This window comes from Coregonus clupeaformis, chromosome 9, assembly GCF_020615455.1.
Source record: "Coregonus clupeaformis isolate EN_2021a chromosome 9, ASM2061545v1, whole genome shotgun sequence".
Lineage (NCBI taxonomy): Eukaryota > Metazoa > Chordata > Actinopteri > Salmoniformes > Salmonidae > Coregonus > Coregonus clupeaformis.
Window position 1 is genome coordinate 23250719 of NC_059200.1, and position 16907 is coordinate 23267625.

The 16907-nt window shown below is 41.4% G+C and overlaps 2 protein-coding genes across 3 annotated transcripts; both read left to right on the top strand.

The window, feature by feature from the left end:
* The first annotated feature begins 1489 nt into the window (after positions 1-1489).
* LOC121573499 lies at positions 1490-6065 on the top strand. Its single transcript, XM_041885545.2, has 3 exons — positions 1490-1535; positions 2208-2370; positions 2602-6065. Exons 2-3 carry the CDS (start codon positions 2216-2218, stop codon positions 4289-4291), a joined length of 1845 nt encoding a protein of 614 aa, XP_041741479.2. The 5' UTR covers positions 1490-1535; positions 2208-2215; the 3' UTR covers positions 4292-6065.
* A 2803-nt stretch (positions 6066-8868) lies between these two features.
* Positions 8869-15423, top strand: LOC121573500. Of its 2 annotated transcripts, XM_041885547.2 has the most exons (4): positions 8869-9634; positions 9985-10129; positions 10826-11726; positions 12318-15423. In XM_041885547.2, exons 2-4 carry the CDS (start codon positions 9993-9995, stop codon positions 14106-14108), a joined length of 2829 nt encoding a protein of 942 aa, XP_041741481.1. In that variant the 5' UTR covers positions 8869-9634; positions 9985-9992; the 3' UTR covers positions 14109-15423. The 2 variants fall into 2 exon arrangements, with proteins under 2 accessions (XP_041741481.1, XP_041741480.1); XM_041885546.2 differs by having other exon boundaries at positions 10826-15423.
* The last annotated feature ends 1484 nt before the right edge of the window (positions 15424-16907 follow it).

Here is a 16907-nt window from a genome sequence, read left to right on the forward strand (position 1 = left end):
AGGCATTGGCACGCAAGCTGCAGAAGGACGAGCAGGCTACTATTCCCCATCGTTTATCAGTGCAATTTTGACTGCCAACTAGCTGAAAAAGTTTGAGAGGGTTCATCTAAAGTTCCCTCGTTAGATTTTAGCTCATCTCGCGTTAGTTGTTGATATTGTTGTTGTTGATGTGCATAGGCAACTGAGGGAGAGAGAGCCTACCTTTTCATGGTTGTTTGATCAATAAGATTGTGAAGTTCCCAAATGTAAGAGGACTCCCGTGGTATTTACATATTTGCAGAAATCCATTCAGGTGTATTATGTGATTTTGGCGAATGCGTTCTAACGATCTAAGGTCGCGCTGTTGCTACTGCCTGTAAACACACAGTCCAGTTCAAAGTGAATGATGGCAGGCCCGTTTGGCAAATGGCTTATTTGCATGTAGGCCTACTGCAGCTCTGATTGGCAATTTTTATTTTTATCTTTTATTTCACCTTTATTTAACCAGGTAAGCCAGTTGAGAACAAGTTCTCATTTACAACTGCCACCTGGCCAAGATAAAGCAAAGCAGTGCGATAAAAACAACAACACAGAGTTACATATGGGGTAAAACAAAACATAGTCAAAAATACCACAGACCGGCTATGGTGCACAGGTCTGCGTAGACTCCAGTCCTGGACAGGACAGATGTTTTTATTAGGTTATATTTACTGCAGTGTCTATTAATTGTCCAAATGCACAGCCGTTTTTCCCACTCTATATTGCTATAGAATTTTCCAAAATGTCTTACTATATGTCATTCCCAAACTTTCTATGAATTTATGAAAACGTGAAAATGACCATATCTATGTCAGAAAATGTTTTAAAAAGGTGTCATATTCTTCCTGGGGGTGTATATGAACAGACTTTAATAAGATGTAATGCTGCTAAAATGCTGTCAGTTCCACTTTAAGAGACCACAGCCACACAGCGAGCTGGAAAATAATTGAATAAGACATCAATTGCAAAATGTAAATATAACAATACTTTTTTTCATACAAATTTACATGCAAAGAATAATGTCAAGACGTAAAAACAATGAAAGACTAAACACTATCATGTAATATCTCTGGTATAAAGTTAACACAGGTTAAATGCAATAGTGCACTATAATATTTAAGTTCCAAAACAAAAAATAAACATTTTACTCTACAATTGACAATTAGGTTGTTTATTTTGAACTGTCTCTGAACTTTCTGAACTCAATAAGGCTTTTGCAAATTGAAATATAATCAAAGCAAGTAGCGTGGGAAGACCATAAACCGTTAGAGGAAAATGGGAGTGAGGACTCAGATTACCCTTACACTCAGTGTTATAAACTACATGGAATTTATGGTGTGTCATGGACATGTGGAAATAATGTGGAAATGCTTGTATTAAAAAATAAATAAATCTTAAAGCCATAATCCGGAATTGGATTCAGCCCAAATGCCAGTGAGTTTGTTAGCCAATTGAAGCATTGGGGGCGGGTCTAAGACAAGCACAAACACGGTTCCCACTCACAGTGAAGGAGCAAGGTAGGGACATTGTATTTATTTATTTATTTATCATTCAATTATCCAGAATAGTCCCATTGAGATATACATCTCTGTTTTATGGGAGACCTAGCTAAGAAGTAAAGGCTAGCTAGTCTGTGTAATGGATTATAAAGTCTGTAAAGTAGATAAGGCCTGTTTTTCTGTACTAGCTAGCTAGATAGTGTTAGCCTCAGTGGCTATTTATGGTGTTCAAGGAACAGCTGTTGTTGCTCTTCCAAAAATAGCTGCTGTAGATATGGGCACTTAGTCCGGAGAGCGGCTTGCATGCATATCAATAAATCAGACCTGTGCCAGAAATGGTTGTATATCATAGTTTATTTGAAAATTACAGCTTCTGTCAATGAGTCCCAAATATTTTATGATAAATCAAAAACTATTGCCAAATACTTGTTTGTATTTCATATTATTTTTGGCATATTAATAGTTAGTCATTGCTCTTTGCTAAGAAGCTATTTTTGTTTTTGACCATTTTGATTGAAAACAATCACAGTAAGGTACTTAATTGTTACCGAGAAATTATTTGATATTGACATAAAAAAGGCTGCAATGGGCCATTAAAACTCCACTCATCCCAGATCTGCAATAAATGAATGCCAGTGTCTGGACAATACTAACATGCTGTCATACATGCAATGTGTTTTTTTCTGTCAGGAGCTGGCATGATGTCGTCAGACAGGGATAAAAGGGCTGTGTTCGGTAAAGGGATCGCGTTCGACCCCTGCCAGCTCCGAGACCCTTGGGAGAACAGAGCCCAGAAGATCAGTGAGAAGGGACAGCAGGAGAAGGAGGGGCAGGAAAATAGAGTCATGAATGGGTAAGATCACAAAACAAATATAGTACATGAACACACAGACTTTCAGAAAGACCTTCAGACAGACAGACAGGCAGACAGACAGATAACATGGGGGTTGTTGAGGTCTGCTCTGTTTCATGGACTGCCTCTCATTTTCTCCCCAAACTCAAGACTATTCTTGTTCATCTCCTCAATAATGTTATTGTGTTTTCTTTTTTCTAATTCGCTGTGGTTCTGTGTGTTCATCCATAGGCTTATTAAAGAGCAGCACACTGGACTGATGGCATTAAAGAAGAAAGGGAATGCCAGAAAGATGGTGTATTGCCCTATACTGAAACGGTTTAGGCTTGATCCTCCACTAGATGCAGCCCTGCACCCACCTCCACCCCCACCCCCTCCCAAGAAATCACCCAGACGGGTGAAGATAGAGATCCCCAAGCCAGTGGAGAAGAAGCCCACCCCACCTAAACCACCACCTCCTCCTCTGCCCAAAGTCATTCTCTCTTACAAAGACTTACAAAGACGATCTGAGGGAAAATGGTGGAGGGGTATTAGGGATAGAGAACTACCGAATGGTCCAAGTGAATGGTCAAAGCCTTTTAAGTGTCGTCCACTGCAGTTCAGTAGAATGCTTTATGACCAAACAATGTCCTGGCAGCGGGGATGGCCAACATTCAGCTGGGAACAAAGCAACAAACTACCGAAAGTAAAACCTTTGGGTGAAAAAGTCAACCTTAAAGAGTGGAAGGATTCTTGGAAGATGTCCAGGCCTTTACCCCAGCAGCACACAGACAACCAGGGCATTACAGAAAGAGTAAAGGCTTTCAGAGAGTGGCAGAATCGCTTGTCAATCAGCAGAAATAGAACACCTACGGCAGTGGTGAAGAAAGGAAAGGACAGCGGCATGTCTGACTTCAGGTCTAAAGTGGCACCTCCACCAAAGATACATAAATCTGAGCCACCAACACCTGCGAAGAAATATGAACCACTCCTTCAGCTGAGGAAGGAGAGTTCTGAGGAAAATAAGCCCCCAGCCCCACAACCCAAGGAGAAGAAGCTGCTTGCCAGCAAACCGTCAACTCCTCAGGATGACACAGTAAATGTTCCACGGTGGAAGAAAGTTTGTAGGACGTCCGAGCCTTCACTCAAGCAGCACACAGAGAACCAGATGACTGCAGAAATTGTGAAGACAGGGACGGGCGATGAGCTGTCTGACTCCAGAAAGATCGTGATGAGTCTAGACAATGATGCTGACATTAATGCAGCACATTTGGAGCCCAGGTTTGGAGCCCAGGTTTGGAGTCCAGGTTTGGAGGCCAGATTTGGAGGCCAGGCCAAGGTGGTACCGCCACCCACGCCACCCACGAAGAAACGTGAACCACCCAAGAAATCGCAGCTCGATACCCTAAAAAAAACACTGGCTTCATCAGACATGCTTGATCTCGATGAATGGTCAGAAGCCTGGAGGACTCAACCACTGTTGTTGAACATTGACGAGCAAGCATGTCTGGAGGCTTGGGAGCAGGAATGGCCAGAGTTCATAAAGGAACAAAGTGATAAACGACTGAATGCTAAGCCTTTGGGTGACAATGTAAACCTTACAGAATGGGGGAATGCTTGGAAGACGCCCAAGCCTTTACCCAAGCAGCACACTGAGGACTTGACGATTACAGAGACAGTAAAGCCCAAATCCTTGACAGGTTGGAGAGAAGCAAGGAGGCTCTCTGGTGACAATGTTCAAAACAATCCTCCAAGTCTGAAGGATTGGCGTGACTCGTGGAGTTTCTGCCAAGAATATCGCTGGTGGAAGGTTTCTATGGACTCCCAGATGTCAAAACAACTTTTTTCCCATCTGAAGAAAAGGGGTGGAGGGCTTTTTTTGTTTTGTTTTTTGTTTTTCTTTGTTTGTTTTCTTGGACACAATACAGACTTGGGACAATAGGACTTAATTACCATGACAGCTTTGAAGCAAGAAGGACAATAACTCAAACATTACAAACAAATAAATGACACAACACATTTAGGTTAAGACATGAAAACAATGACAACCATGCATTGCTACCATTATAACCGAATTAATTTCAATCAACTTAAAGTAACTTTTTAAAGACCAAACTCAAAGAAAACCGTTTACAGTATGTGATGGGACATGTAAGTAAAGAAAAGTAAGGGAAGGGAAGGAAAGGGAGGCTGGTAAAAGGTAAGATGTTATGGCAAGGATTTCGTAAAGTTTATGTATGCAGATGGGATTAGGCTGGGGAGGATTGTGGGCTGGGGGCCCTTGGGTAATGTTTTTGCCAGCAGATCAACTTTTGCAAAGATGGTGGATAAATGAAGATGTCTTACTCAGGTCGTTTACCATTGAAAAAAATGGTCACAGTTCCGGTCTACTTAAGGAATGGCTCTCGGGTCTGGTCTAATTAGTTAATTGACTGTACTGTATATGAACCAGAAAAAATTAAGGAGTGGGATGTCTCGCTTCCTCTTCCGTCTCTGACTGTAGGAGGTTCCTACTCCCATCAGGACCCAAACTGACGGTCCGAAGAGCTGCGCTAGTTGACTTCCAGAAACCCGAAGAAGCTTCCTTTTCAGATATGTAGTGTTTGATATTAGAAAATGTGGGACACATTTTATTTTTAAGTGGGCAAGGATGTGACAGGGTGGAGCTGCTATTGTTGAGTTAATTAACATAGTGATGTTACATGTGAATGCCTCCTATTGGTCTGTTTGAACTGATTCTTTGTGTTTTGTCTTAATTGATTGCAGGTGTGACTGCGGAGCATGCATCTCCTCCTGTTATCTTAAAATGGCTGCATTTCCTGCCAACCAGGAAGAGGAAAAAAGAGCCGCTGCTACCTCCAAGTCCTCAGATTAGCTCTAGCCTATGGACTGAACTCCCAATCACAGTTGACAATAATTATATCTAGTCTCTGTGTTAATTGTGAAATTCTGAGTACATCTTGTCTGATCAGTGTCTGTGAGGACTTGGAGACAGTCAGCAAAGGTAATTCTTGTATTTTTTTGTGTGTTTGTGGGCTTGGCTATTCAATGCATGTAGCACTTTAAAGTCTTTCAAACATTTTTGAGAGTGATCCCTATAAGTATTGAATGCATTTTTTGTTACACTTAATACAGTTTGCTGTGCGTGCACTATAGATGGGTTAGCTGATAACGTCACAAACGATTTGCACGTTTCAATGGTGAGTTGTTGTGATTCTGGATGGCCAGATAGCTTCCAACATTGACAAGAAACCGCCTGTGGGGAATCGTAAGTGACTCGTTTTAGCTAGTTTCATCTTGTTCTTGATATGTGTCTTGTTGAGGTGTTTTGACAGATTTCATGTCAATGCTAATATGGCTAATATTTGCTAGCTAGCTAACCAACAACTGTAGCAATGTATTTGAGAGACAAGTGCTCATTGTGAAAATTAATGTTTTCAATAAACGTTGGAGAATAAATATAGTTTACATGTTGTCAACAATCTAAGCCAACCGTCTGTTTTGCCCCATAGCTGTGCACGTGTTGGTTGCTAAACAACCAACCTGTCTATAATTGCTGTGCTTTGAGATACTTTTACTAGCATTAATTGAATATTGCATTTAAACAGAAGTCTTACATGAATGCCCTGTTGTACTAGACACACAACTGTAACAAACCGTGAAATAACTAAATATTGCTTGTAATAACATTAAAGAGGGGCTGAACTTGCCGATTCCATCTGGGATTTTTCATTACTCATAAAGAAAAACAAGATTTGTTTGGAGATGTGGTTCGATGTGGGTGTGTTATGTTCGCTATATCGCATCCTGGCAGCAATGTTTGTCCCTCTTCAGTCACTGTCCCAAACAGGCCACCGTACTGAATGGCTTATCAACCGCGTGACGCAGCATGTCAACGCAATTGGTCAGGGAATCCTGCTTCGAGTGCACTGGATTTCTAGATGTAGCTATCTTTGATGAAAAATTGTGTTTGTGATGCTAAAGTTAGCTCACGAATGTGAGGATGTTTGAAACGCCCATGCAGTCAAAAAAAACTAAACTCTTGTTCTTTCAAAATAATGTTTGCGACAATATCTTGTATATATTGTTGTCTAAACAAGTCCAAGGCGCTGTGTGCTAATGGTTAGTTCGGCTGTCTGTAAATAAATGGGTGGGTTGTAAGTTGATTCTGGTTAGCGATTGGATAGCGTTCACTGCAACACACAGGGCAGCTGTTATACGGATGATTTGATGCTAGACTGTGTCAGGCAGTGAGCCAATGGGGGCAGGATTGAAATCAAAACCCAACCCTCATGTAAGTTGTGACATCCTCAGTTACACAATTCTCACAACTCTGTTTTGGAATATACTGACTTCATCCTACTTACACATTTTGTACATTTTGGTACTGGAATACATTTTTCGGACTAAAATCGATGCCACAGGTCGTTTTCTACCAGAGAAGTTGGTTATTGCATTCAGTTGCACTTTAAATATTAGTTAATAATAAAATATATTTTGTGATACTACTGTACTAATTTCAAGGATTTTTTTCACTCTGCTCTATTCAAAAAACTAAACAAACTGTTTGCCTGAGTATCTGAGGACCTTCCCTCTATAAAAAAAGGTAGCATGATCACAAGTGTTTAATGTTGTGTAGTCAGCAGGAGCAGCTATCTATATGTAGCATTTAAATCCCCCAGTGTTACATAATCATACATATATTCTATTTAGGATTTTCTCAATTTTGTTGTTCCATATAATTGGAATATTTTGTGTTCATAACATTAGAAAAAATATGGCAGCGGTTAGAGACTTTAGACAAGACAACTTATGCATTTATCTATGACTTTTCTGAAATTGAAAAATGTATGCCTTGTTTGAAAAATATGGCAAATTTGGCCTCAGTTTTTTGACGAGATTGTACATGTTCACTAGGATATGAATTCCAAGAATGTCTACTGGGCTACTTGTCCCATGAACGGCACACCACATGGACTCAAAGTTAGTGTTTTTTAGGGAACCCAGTGTACAGTTGAAGTCGGAAGTTTACATACACTTAGGTTGGAGTCATTAAAACTCGTTTTTCAACCACTCCACAAATTTCTTGTTAACAAACTATAGTTTCGGCAAGTCGGTTAGGACATCTATGTGCATGACACAAGTAATTTTTCCAACAATTGTTTACAGACACATTTTTTCACTTATAATTCACTGTATCACAATTCCAGTGGGTTAGAAGTTTACATACAGTAAATTGACTGTGCCTTTAAACAGCTTGTAAAATTCCAGAAAATTATGTCATGGCTTTAGAAGCTTCTGATAGGCTAATTGACATAATTTGAGTCAATTGGATGTGTACCTGTGGATGTATTTCAAGGCCTACCTTCAAACTCAGTGCCTCTTTGCTTGACATTATGGGGAAATCAGCCAAGACCTCAGAAAAATAATTGTAGACCTCCACAAGTCTGGTTCATCCTTGGGAGCAATTTCCAAACGCCCGAAGGTACCACGTTCATCTGTGCAAACAATAGTATGCAAGTATAAACACCATGGGACCACGCAGCCGTCATACCGCTCAGGAAGGAGACGCATTCTGTCTCCTAGAGATGAATGTACTTTGGTGTGAAAAGTGCAAATCAATCCCAAGGCTGCTCAGCAAAGGAAGAAGCCACTGCTCCAAAACCGCCATAAAAAAGCCAGACTACGGTTTACAACTGCACATGGGGACAAAGATCGTACTTTTTTGAGAAATGTCCTCTGGTCTGATGAAACAAAAATAGAACTGTTTGGCCATAATGACCATCATTATGTTTGGAGGAGAAAGGGGTAGGCTTGCAAGCTGAAGAACACCATCCCAACCGTGAAGCACAGGGGTGGCAGCATCATGCTGTGGGGGTGCTTTGCTGCAGGAAGGACTGGTGCACTTCACAAAATAGATGGCATCATGAGGAAGGAAAATTATGTGGATATATTGAAGCAACATCTCAAGACATCAGTCAGGAAGTCAAAGCTTGTTCGCAAATGGGTCTTCCAAATGGACAATGACCCCAAGCATACTTCCAAAGTTGTGACAAAATGGCTTAAGGACAACAAAGTCAAGGTATTGGAGTGGCCATCACAAAGCCCTGAACTCAATCCTATAGAAAATGTGTGGGCAGAACTGAAAAAGCGTGTGCGAGCAAGGAGGCCTACAAACCTGACTCAGTTACACCAGCTCTGTCAGGAGGAATGGGCAAAAATTCACCCAACTTATTGTGGGAAGCTTGTGGAAGGCTACCTGACACGTTTGACCCAAGTTAAACAATTTAAAGGCAATGCTACCAAATACTAATTGAGTGTATGTATACTTCTGACCCACTGGTAATGTGATGAAATAAATCAAAGCTGAAATAAATCACTCTCTACTATTATTCTGACATTTCACATTCTTAAAATAAAGTGGTGATCTTAACTGACCTAAAACAGGGAATTTTTACTAGGATTAAATGTCAGGAATTGTGAAAAACTGAGTTTAAATGTATTTGGCTAAGGTGTATGTAAACCTCCGACTTCAACTGTAAGTAGTGAGCACTTGTGATAGTGAGGGCATAACAAAACCATCCAATCCTGTAAAAATAGATCAGAGTCACTGTGGTTTAAATAGACCATAGAGCCATCCAGACCTGACACAGAGACATAGACACCATTTTTATCCAAGTGACGAGAGACATTGATTTTACAATTTATAACATATAGTGGATTACAGAATGAGTTTACTCTACAAATATCAGTATCGTGGTTGTTTAAGGCCTCTGAACTCAATAATGCTTTTGCAAATTGAAATACAATACCAGTTTGTAGCATGGGAAGAACTAAGCACATTAGGGAAAACAAAGTAATGGAGGTGAGGAAAAGTCAGATTGAGGTTATTATTTAAACAAATTCAATTTAACTTCTCCAGAATTTTGAAATATCCTTTTTCTTCCACATCGTAAACTACTTAGAACTACAAACACATGGCATGGCCATATGATGATGATACTTACCCTTTCTCCTCATATTTCAGTGGAACTGTTTGTCTTTGTAATGAATCTACAGTATAAACCACAACCTGGGATTGTATTCATCCCACAATTGAAGCTTCTTCAGTTTCTCAGCCAATTATAGCACTGGGGGTGAGTCAGTTTGGCACGTCACACAGACAAGAAACCGTACGCTGCAGACAGTAAAGGAGCAAGGGAGGAAGATTTTATATATCTTTCCTTATCCAGACGAGTGACATTGGGAAAGGAATCCATTTTTTCACGGGTGCCCTGGCCAAGAAGTAAGAACTAGCTAGTCTGTGTTATAGATCATAAAGTTAGTGAGATTTTTGTGTTATTCTAACTAGCTAGCTTGTGTTAGCCTTAGTGGCTGTTTATGGTGTCCATGGAACAGCTGTTGCTCTACCAAAAATAGCTGCAGCTTTTAAATGGTTATTTTTATTCCTGTATTATTGTTTGCTCCAGGAAGACAAATGCCTTATTTTTATTTAATTTATTTTGCCAAATATTAGCTCTTGAACTCTTATACTCTTGAACTTATGCAAGCCTTAAAATTCATGTAATTCATTCATACCAGTGTCTCTGGGCAACATTAACGTGGTGTCATACACGCTATGTGTTTTCCTGTCAGGAGGTGGCATGATGTCGTCAGACAGGGATAAAGGGACAGAGTACGACAGCTTCCAGCTCAGGAACCAATGGGAGAACAGAGCTAAGCAGTTCAGTCAGAAGGGACAACAGGAGAAGGAGAGACAAGGAAAGAGTGCCTTGAATGGGTAAGACTGAACATACAAGGACTCACATGAACCACGAATAATCTTCCAAAAAGTGAACTATCACTTCAAAGTACATAAACTATATCCATGGTTTGGATTCAAATGCATATTTTGTAAGACTGTGTGGCTTCATATCATTATCCATTCAATATTTCTTAAAGCATGTCAATCTTTGAATACCCAGGGACCTATAGGAACAGCTTTATCAGTCATAACACCTTGATAATGCATGTGCAATTAAGCAATAAGGCCTGAGGGGTGTGGCCAATATACCACGGCTAAGGGCTGTTCTTAAGCACCATGCAACGAGGGGTGCCTGGATACAGGCATTAGCCGTGGTATATTGGCCATATACCACAAACGCCCGAGGTGCCTTATTGCTATTATAAACTGGTTACCAACGTAATTAGAGCAGTATAAATAAATGTTTTGTCATACCCGTGGTCTGATATACCACGGCTGTCAACCAATCAGCATTCAGGGCTCTAACCAACCAGTTTATAATATACAATACACTACAAGTGCAATGCATTATAATAACATTTCATGCTGGCCTTTGTTAAAAAAAACTAATTTAATTGCTGTTAGAAAGTGACTATTGAATAACAACCTACAGTATAAGGGCAGTTTAATATTATTGTGATATATATATATATATATTTTTTTTTTACTCTGCTATGGTGCTGTCTTCCACAGGCTTTACAAAAAGTGGCAGTCTCGCTTGGCGAACGAAAATGGAACCGCTACAGCAGCGAAGAAGAAAGGAAAGGGCAGCGACATGTCTGACTTCAGAAAGATTGCGGTGATCCCAGACACTGATGCTGACATCAATGGAGCCAGGTTTAAGGTGGTACCACCACCAAAGATACCCAAACTTGCTCCGCCCCCACCACCGCCACCCAAAAAGAAACCACCCAAGAGGGCAAAGCCCCAAGTTCCCAAACCAGCCAGGGGCTGGGATGAGTCATGGAAGAGCCTGAAGCCACCAGAGCAGGAAGTCCAACCTGATGAAAAATGGTGGAGGGATTTTAAGCCAGATAGATACCTACCTCTCAGCGAATGGGCAAGGCCCTTAAAGTGTCGACCACTGTTGTTCAGTTTCATCCTTCACCAGCAAACAGAGTGGTGGCAACGAGGATGGCCAGCGTTAAACCGGGAACAAAGCAACAAACTAATGAAAGCTAAGCCTTTGGATGTTGAAGTAAACCTTCCAGGGTGGGAGGACTCTTGGAAGAAATCAAAATCTTTACCCAAGCAACACACTGAAAACCAGATGATTACAGAAACAATACAGGACAAAGCCTTCTTGCCAGGTTGGACAGAATCTTGGAAGGTCGCAGGTGAAAATGTCCAAAACAGTGGCCGTTGTCTGAGGGATTGGCATGAGTCCTGGAGTTTGTGCCAAGAACACCACTGGTGCAAGGCCCCTATAGGCTCCCAGTTAATGTCAAAACATGTGTTGTCCGATGAGTTGTTGATCTCCCAGCTTGATGAGGAGATCCCATCTTCATCAGATTGGATAGAGTCCTGGAAATCTGTGAAATCTCATCCCCAGTCCCAGGAGTCCCAGTCAGAGGCCAAAGATACTGAATCAGAGGTAGAAATGTCCCATGTGCCACTGCATCTCCAGTTCCACAAGCTTAACACACCTTTCTCAAACTGGCACGAGTCTTGGAAAATGTCAACTGCAAATAACGAAGCAATTGAAGGTGGATGGAAAGGTTCCTGGAAGATATGTAGTCAGAATCAAAATCAAAATGACACAAAAGCCCAAAGAGATGTTGTGTTTTTATCAAATATGTATAAGACCCAAAGGTTCCGGGGTGTTGACAGCATGCCTCAGAGTGAATGGTCTAAATCCTGGAAGACCCCCAAGCCTCCCCAACATACTTTCTTGCCAGGTTGGAAAGAATCTTGGAAACAAAACAGCAATCCATATTGGAAGGATTGGCGTGAGTCCTGGAGTTTGTGCCAAGAACACCACTGGTGCAAGTCCTCTATGGACTCCCAGTATTGCCATCATGCTATGATGATGTCAAAACGCATGCTGTCCAATGAGCTGTTGAGCTCCAAGCTTGATGAGGAGATCCCATCTTCATTCGAGTGGATAGAGTCCTGGAAATCTGTGAAACCTCAGTCTCAGTCCCAGTCAGATTCAGAAGAAACTGAATCAGTGACTGAATCAGAGGTAGAAATGTCCCATGTGCCACTGCATCTCCAGTTCCACAAGCTTAACACACCTTTCTCAAACTGGCAGGAGTCTTGGAAAGTGTCAACTGCGCAAGCTGTAGCAGGTGAAGATGAACAACAGCATCCTTCAACAGAATGGACTGATTCCTGGAAGATATCTTGGCCGAATCTAAATAAAAATGACTCAAAACCCCAAAGGGATGTTACGTTTTTCTCAAGGCATAAGACCGAAAGGTTCTTGAGTGTTGACTGTATGGTCCAGAATGAATGGTCTGAATGCTGGAAGACCATCAAGCCTACCCAATACACTGAGACACGGGAGGAGGAGGAGGAGGAGGAGGAAGATAGCTATTCTGATTCCTCTAAACACTTGTCACATCTAATAGAGATTCCTTTAAATGATTGGGCAGAATCATGGAGGTTCAAGCCATTGGAAGAGAGCCCTACCCCACCCAAGAGGGCACAGCCCCTAACCCCGAAACCAGAGGAGGAGATGCTGCAATCCAGCACACCATCACCTCCTCAGCCTTACAAAGACAATCTTAACCTGGCAAGCTGGGGTGATTCCTGGAAGAGCCTGAAGCCCCCACAGAAGGAAGTCCCATCTGAGAAAAAATGGTGGAGGGCGTTTAAGCAGGACAGAAACCTACCTTTCAACGAATGGGCAAAGCCCTTCAAGTGTCGACCACTGCTATTCAGTCGCTTACTACACACACAAACAACATCCTGGCAGCAGGGATGGCCAGCGTTCAGCCGGGAACAAAGCAACAAACTACTGAATGCTAAGCCTTTGGATGACGAAGTAAACCTTCCGGAGTGGGAGGATGCTTGGAAGACACTCAAGCCTTTACCCAAGCAGCAAACTGAGAAACATATGATTACAGAAACAATACAGCACAAAGCCTTCTTGCCAGGTTGGACAGAATCTTGGAAAGTCGCAGGTGAAAATGTCCAAAACAACAATCCATATCTGAAGGATTGGCGTGAGTCCTGGAGTTTCTGTCATGACCATCACTCATACAGGGCCTCTATAGACTCCCAGAATCGGCAGTATCTCCCAGTATCACTAAAACACAAGCTGTCCAATGAGCTGTTGATCTCCCAGCTTGATGAAAACATTAAATCCTCACCAGAAAGGATAGAGTCCTGGAAATCGTTACAAAATCTACCTCAGCCCCAGTCAGAGCCCGAAGAAACTGAATCAGAGATAGATATGCCCAACGTGCCAATGCATCTCCAGTTCCTCAAGATTAACACACCTTTCTCAAACTGGCGCCAGTCATGGAAAGTGTCAACTGCAGAAAGTGAAGGTGAAAAACAACAGAGAGAATGGAATGGTTCTTGGAAGATATCTTGTCCGAATCGGTCAAAAAACAACACAAAAGCCCAAAATGATGTGTTTTTGTCCAATAAGCATAAGACTTACAAGTGCCTGGGTGTCGAGCATGCTGAAGACAGCATGTCTCAGAATGAATGGTTTGAATCTTGGAAGACACAGCAGCACCAGCAGCAGGTGGTGGACTGGGCAGAGTCTTGGAGGTTATCTGTCGTCCCAGAATCCAACAACTCAGTATCACTGGACCGATGGAAACAATCATGGAGACTCTCAAACCCAAATCACCCACATCAGCTTAACCAGGACACAGAGCCTCTCATACACATCGGCCCCAAACATCACAGGCAACTCCACGAGGTTGAACTGCCCCATGCAGAATGGAGCAACTCCTGGAAGTACCTCAAGTCAGACACTCTAGCTCCTAACACGAAGAAGAAAACAGACATACAGTAGAAAATTATATCATGTACATCAAATGTTCAGAAAACCCTATACTATTTTAGTTTAATGTCAAAATACATATTTGTTAAATGTCTTATTACTGGACATTGGAGTGTGACGAGCATAATTCTCTGCTGCAGGGAGGAAGTTGGGGTGGATGAAGTGTATAACACGTGGTTTGCATAGCTGTTGGAAACTTTAAACCTAACCTAATCTTAACCTAATCTAATTATTTATATTCTATTGACTGGAATGTTGTTGCTTTTCTACTGCTGTTTTTGCTACTTATATTGTTGCTGGTTGTCTTTGTGACTAAATTAATGCTTGATTGACAAACACTTTATCCATCAGGGATTAATCAAGTATGAATATTAGACTATATTTAATTATCATATTAATTGCTACAGTAACGTCAATGTTGAAGATTTCTCTCAAATTGCCAGAGCGATCACCAGGGATATACCGGGATCTGAATTCAGGCGTTTCTAACACAAAAAGCGAAATTATCAACATTCTGTCCAAAAAACAACCATTTAGACAGGCCCACTGGGCTAAAGATGGACCAGCTCATCTGGCATTTGGGCAAACTTTTGGTGTTCACCTTTTGACATTTTTCTGCTCCGGGCTATTATTACGCAACACATCTTCATGTAAAATGAGAAAACATTGAACATGTGTCATATGTAGTTACATGGGAATACGGGCCATAATGACAAAACCAATAATCTGCAATGCATAAATAGACCACAGAGACAACCCAGGGGTATAATAAATTGAATACTGAATAGTCAGTCCTTAACGTCCACAGGAGGGTAATATCAAACATGTCAAGATTACCCAAATCATGATATCAAACGAAATCAAACCATCAATACAGATCAACTTTAGAGTGCCTTGGAGACTAGACTCTGTGCCATGGTTCTTAACCTTACCTTGATGGGCTGGAGTTCAACAATTTTATTCTACAAATGTCAATGTTGTATTATGGTTGTTTAATTTGCCTCTGAACACAATATGGCTTTTGCAAATTGAAATATTGTCACGCCTGCTCCCGCTCCCCCTCCCTGGCGCTCAAGGGCACCAGGCTGCCCATCATTACGCACACCTGTCACCATCGTTACGCACACCTGTCACCATCGTTACGCGCACCAGCGCTTCATTGGTCTCACCTGGACTTCATCCCGTCATTGGTTACCTCCCCTATATCTGTCACTTGCTCAGTTTCATTCCCGTGTCATCATTGATGTTGTTTTGTTTCTCTCGTCCAGACGCTGTTCTTGCTTTGTTTCATGTCGATGTATTATTAAATCCTCACTCTGTACTTGTTTCTTGTCTCCCAGCGTCTGTCCTTACAAATATAATCAAACGTTTGAAGCATGGGACGAGCTAAGCCCATTAGGGGGAAATGGGGGGTTATGAAAAATCTGATTGAGGTCTACTAACAAATTAAATGTCACTCCTAAATTATAAAATGCTCTTGTGCTCAGTGTTGTAATTGTGTCAGTCTCTACAGAAAAAATTGGACTTGTGGCTTCATTGTATTAGCATAGTTTTATTTGGGTTACACTTTGCTCTAAACTGGATGCTGGCAGGTAGGCAATACAATATTTATACAGTCAGCTTCTGAAACTTTATAAAGTATTATGTAATACCTCATGGGTAAATCTGCATCTTTGTTTTTAAAGGGATTTCAAGTGCTACGCCTGTCAACCATGCAAGAAGCCTAAAAGCAGAGCGTGTCAGTTTGAACGGTAGTCTTAAAATCTTAACCATTTCCACTTTTTCATTTCATACCAAAACCTTTTAAATAAGACCAGGTAATATAAAATTGGCAGCAATATGACTTTGAAAATTAAAAAGATGTGCTCTTGAACATTAAACTAACTGTAATGGAATTCATATGCAGGAGGATTGTGGGGTGGAAATAGGTTAAGTACATCTGGAAGAGTGAGGGAGGAAGAAGGCCACGAAGGGGACCTAGATAAAGCGTACAATATTCAGAGCCACCACTGTCACTTTGCATGTCTCACTGCAGTGTTCCCATAATGCACTTAGGGATTATGGAGGCTCACTTGAAGAGACGCCACATTTGATTTCATATGCATACAGTAAAATGCACAGAACAGCGAGCAGAGCAGAGCAGGGCATCAAAAAGAAGAGACTGCTGATGGCTGCATAAAGCCATGAAAGAGGCTGGAGCTAAAGTTCAAGGGAGAAAAACTGGGAAATCATCCTGTGAAGGCCATATCCTGTGTTGCAGATGCTTGGAGGCATGCGACACAATGTGAGACAAATGTAAATCTCAATTTGACGTACAGTGTTCTATTGTATATTGCTTTGATTTTTTGTTGAGGTTTTGAGGGAATTGGGAAGTAGGCTTTAAGATTAACTTGAGAGTTGTCTTTGGTATAGTTTGAGGACAGCAAATAGTAAAACCTAGAGTATGGGCTAAGAGATGATACACATGATAATGATGCTGATGAAAAATATTATTATGATAATGACAACAACGATGAAAATGGTGATGATGTCAATGACGTCACTAACAGCAAAAACATTCATAAGTCATGTAGCCTGCATTTAGAGAATGATCCTATGGGAGTGTAAGATGTGCTAAGTTGCAATAATTATCACTTAGCAAGGGGTGTGAACCTTCAGCAGCCCTGCATGCCCCAATTTTCACCTGAGACTAATGGCCTGTTTAGACCAGTCGTGTGCCAGCTGGCTGAGAGAGAGCGAGACGAGAGAGAGAGCGTGATCGAGAGAGAGGGTGATCGAGAGAGAGAGAGAGCGTGATAGAGAGAGACGAGA

Bases quoted from the DNA above. Each gene is read 5' to 3' on its own strand.
- LOC121573499 (XM_041885545.2), top strand. From the start codon at position 2,216: ATGATGTCGTCAGACAGGGATAAAAGGGCTGTGTTCGGTAAAGGGATC. The intron at 2,371-2,601 runs GTAAGATCACAA...GTTCATCCATAG, and splicing joins GAAAATAGAGTCATGAATGG to GCTTATTAAAGAGCAGCACA.
- LOC121573500 (XM_041885546.2), top strand. From the start codon at position 9,993: ATGATGTCGTCAGACAGGGATAAAGGGACAGAGTACGACAGCTTCCAG. The intron at 10,130-10,825 runs GTAAGACTGAAC...TGTCTTCCACAG, and splicing joins GGAAAGAGTGCCTTGAATGG to GCTTTACAAAAAGTGGCAGT.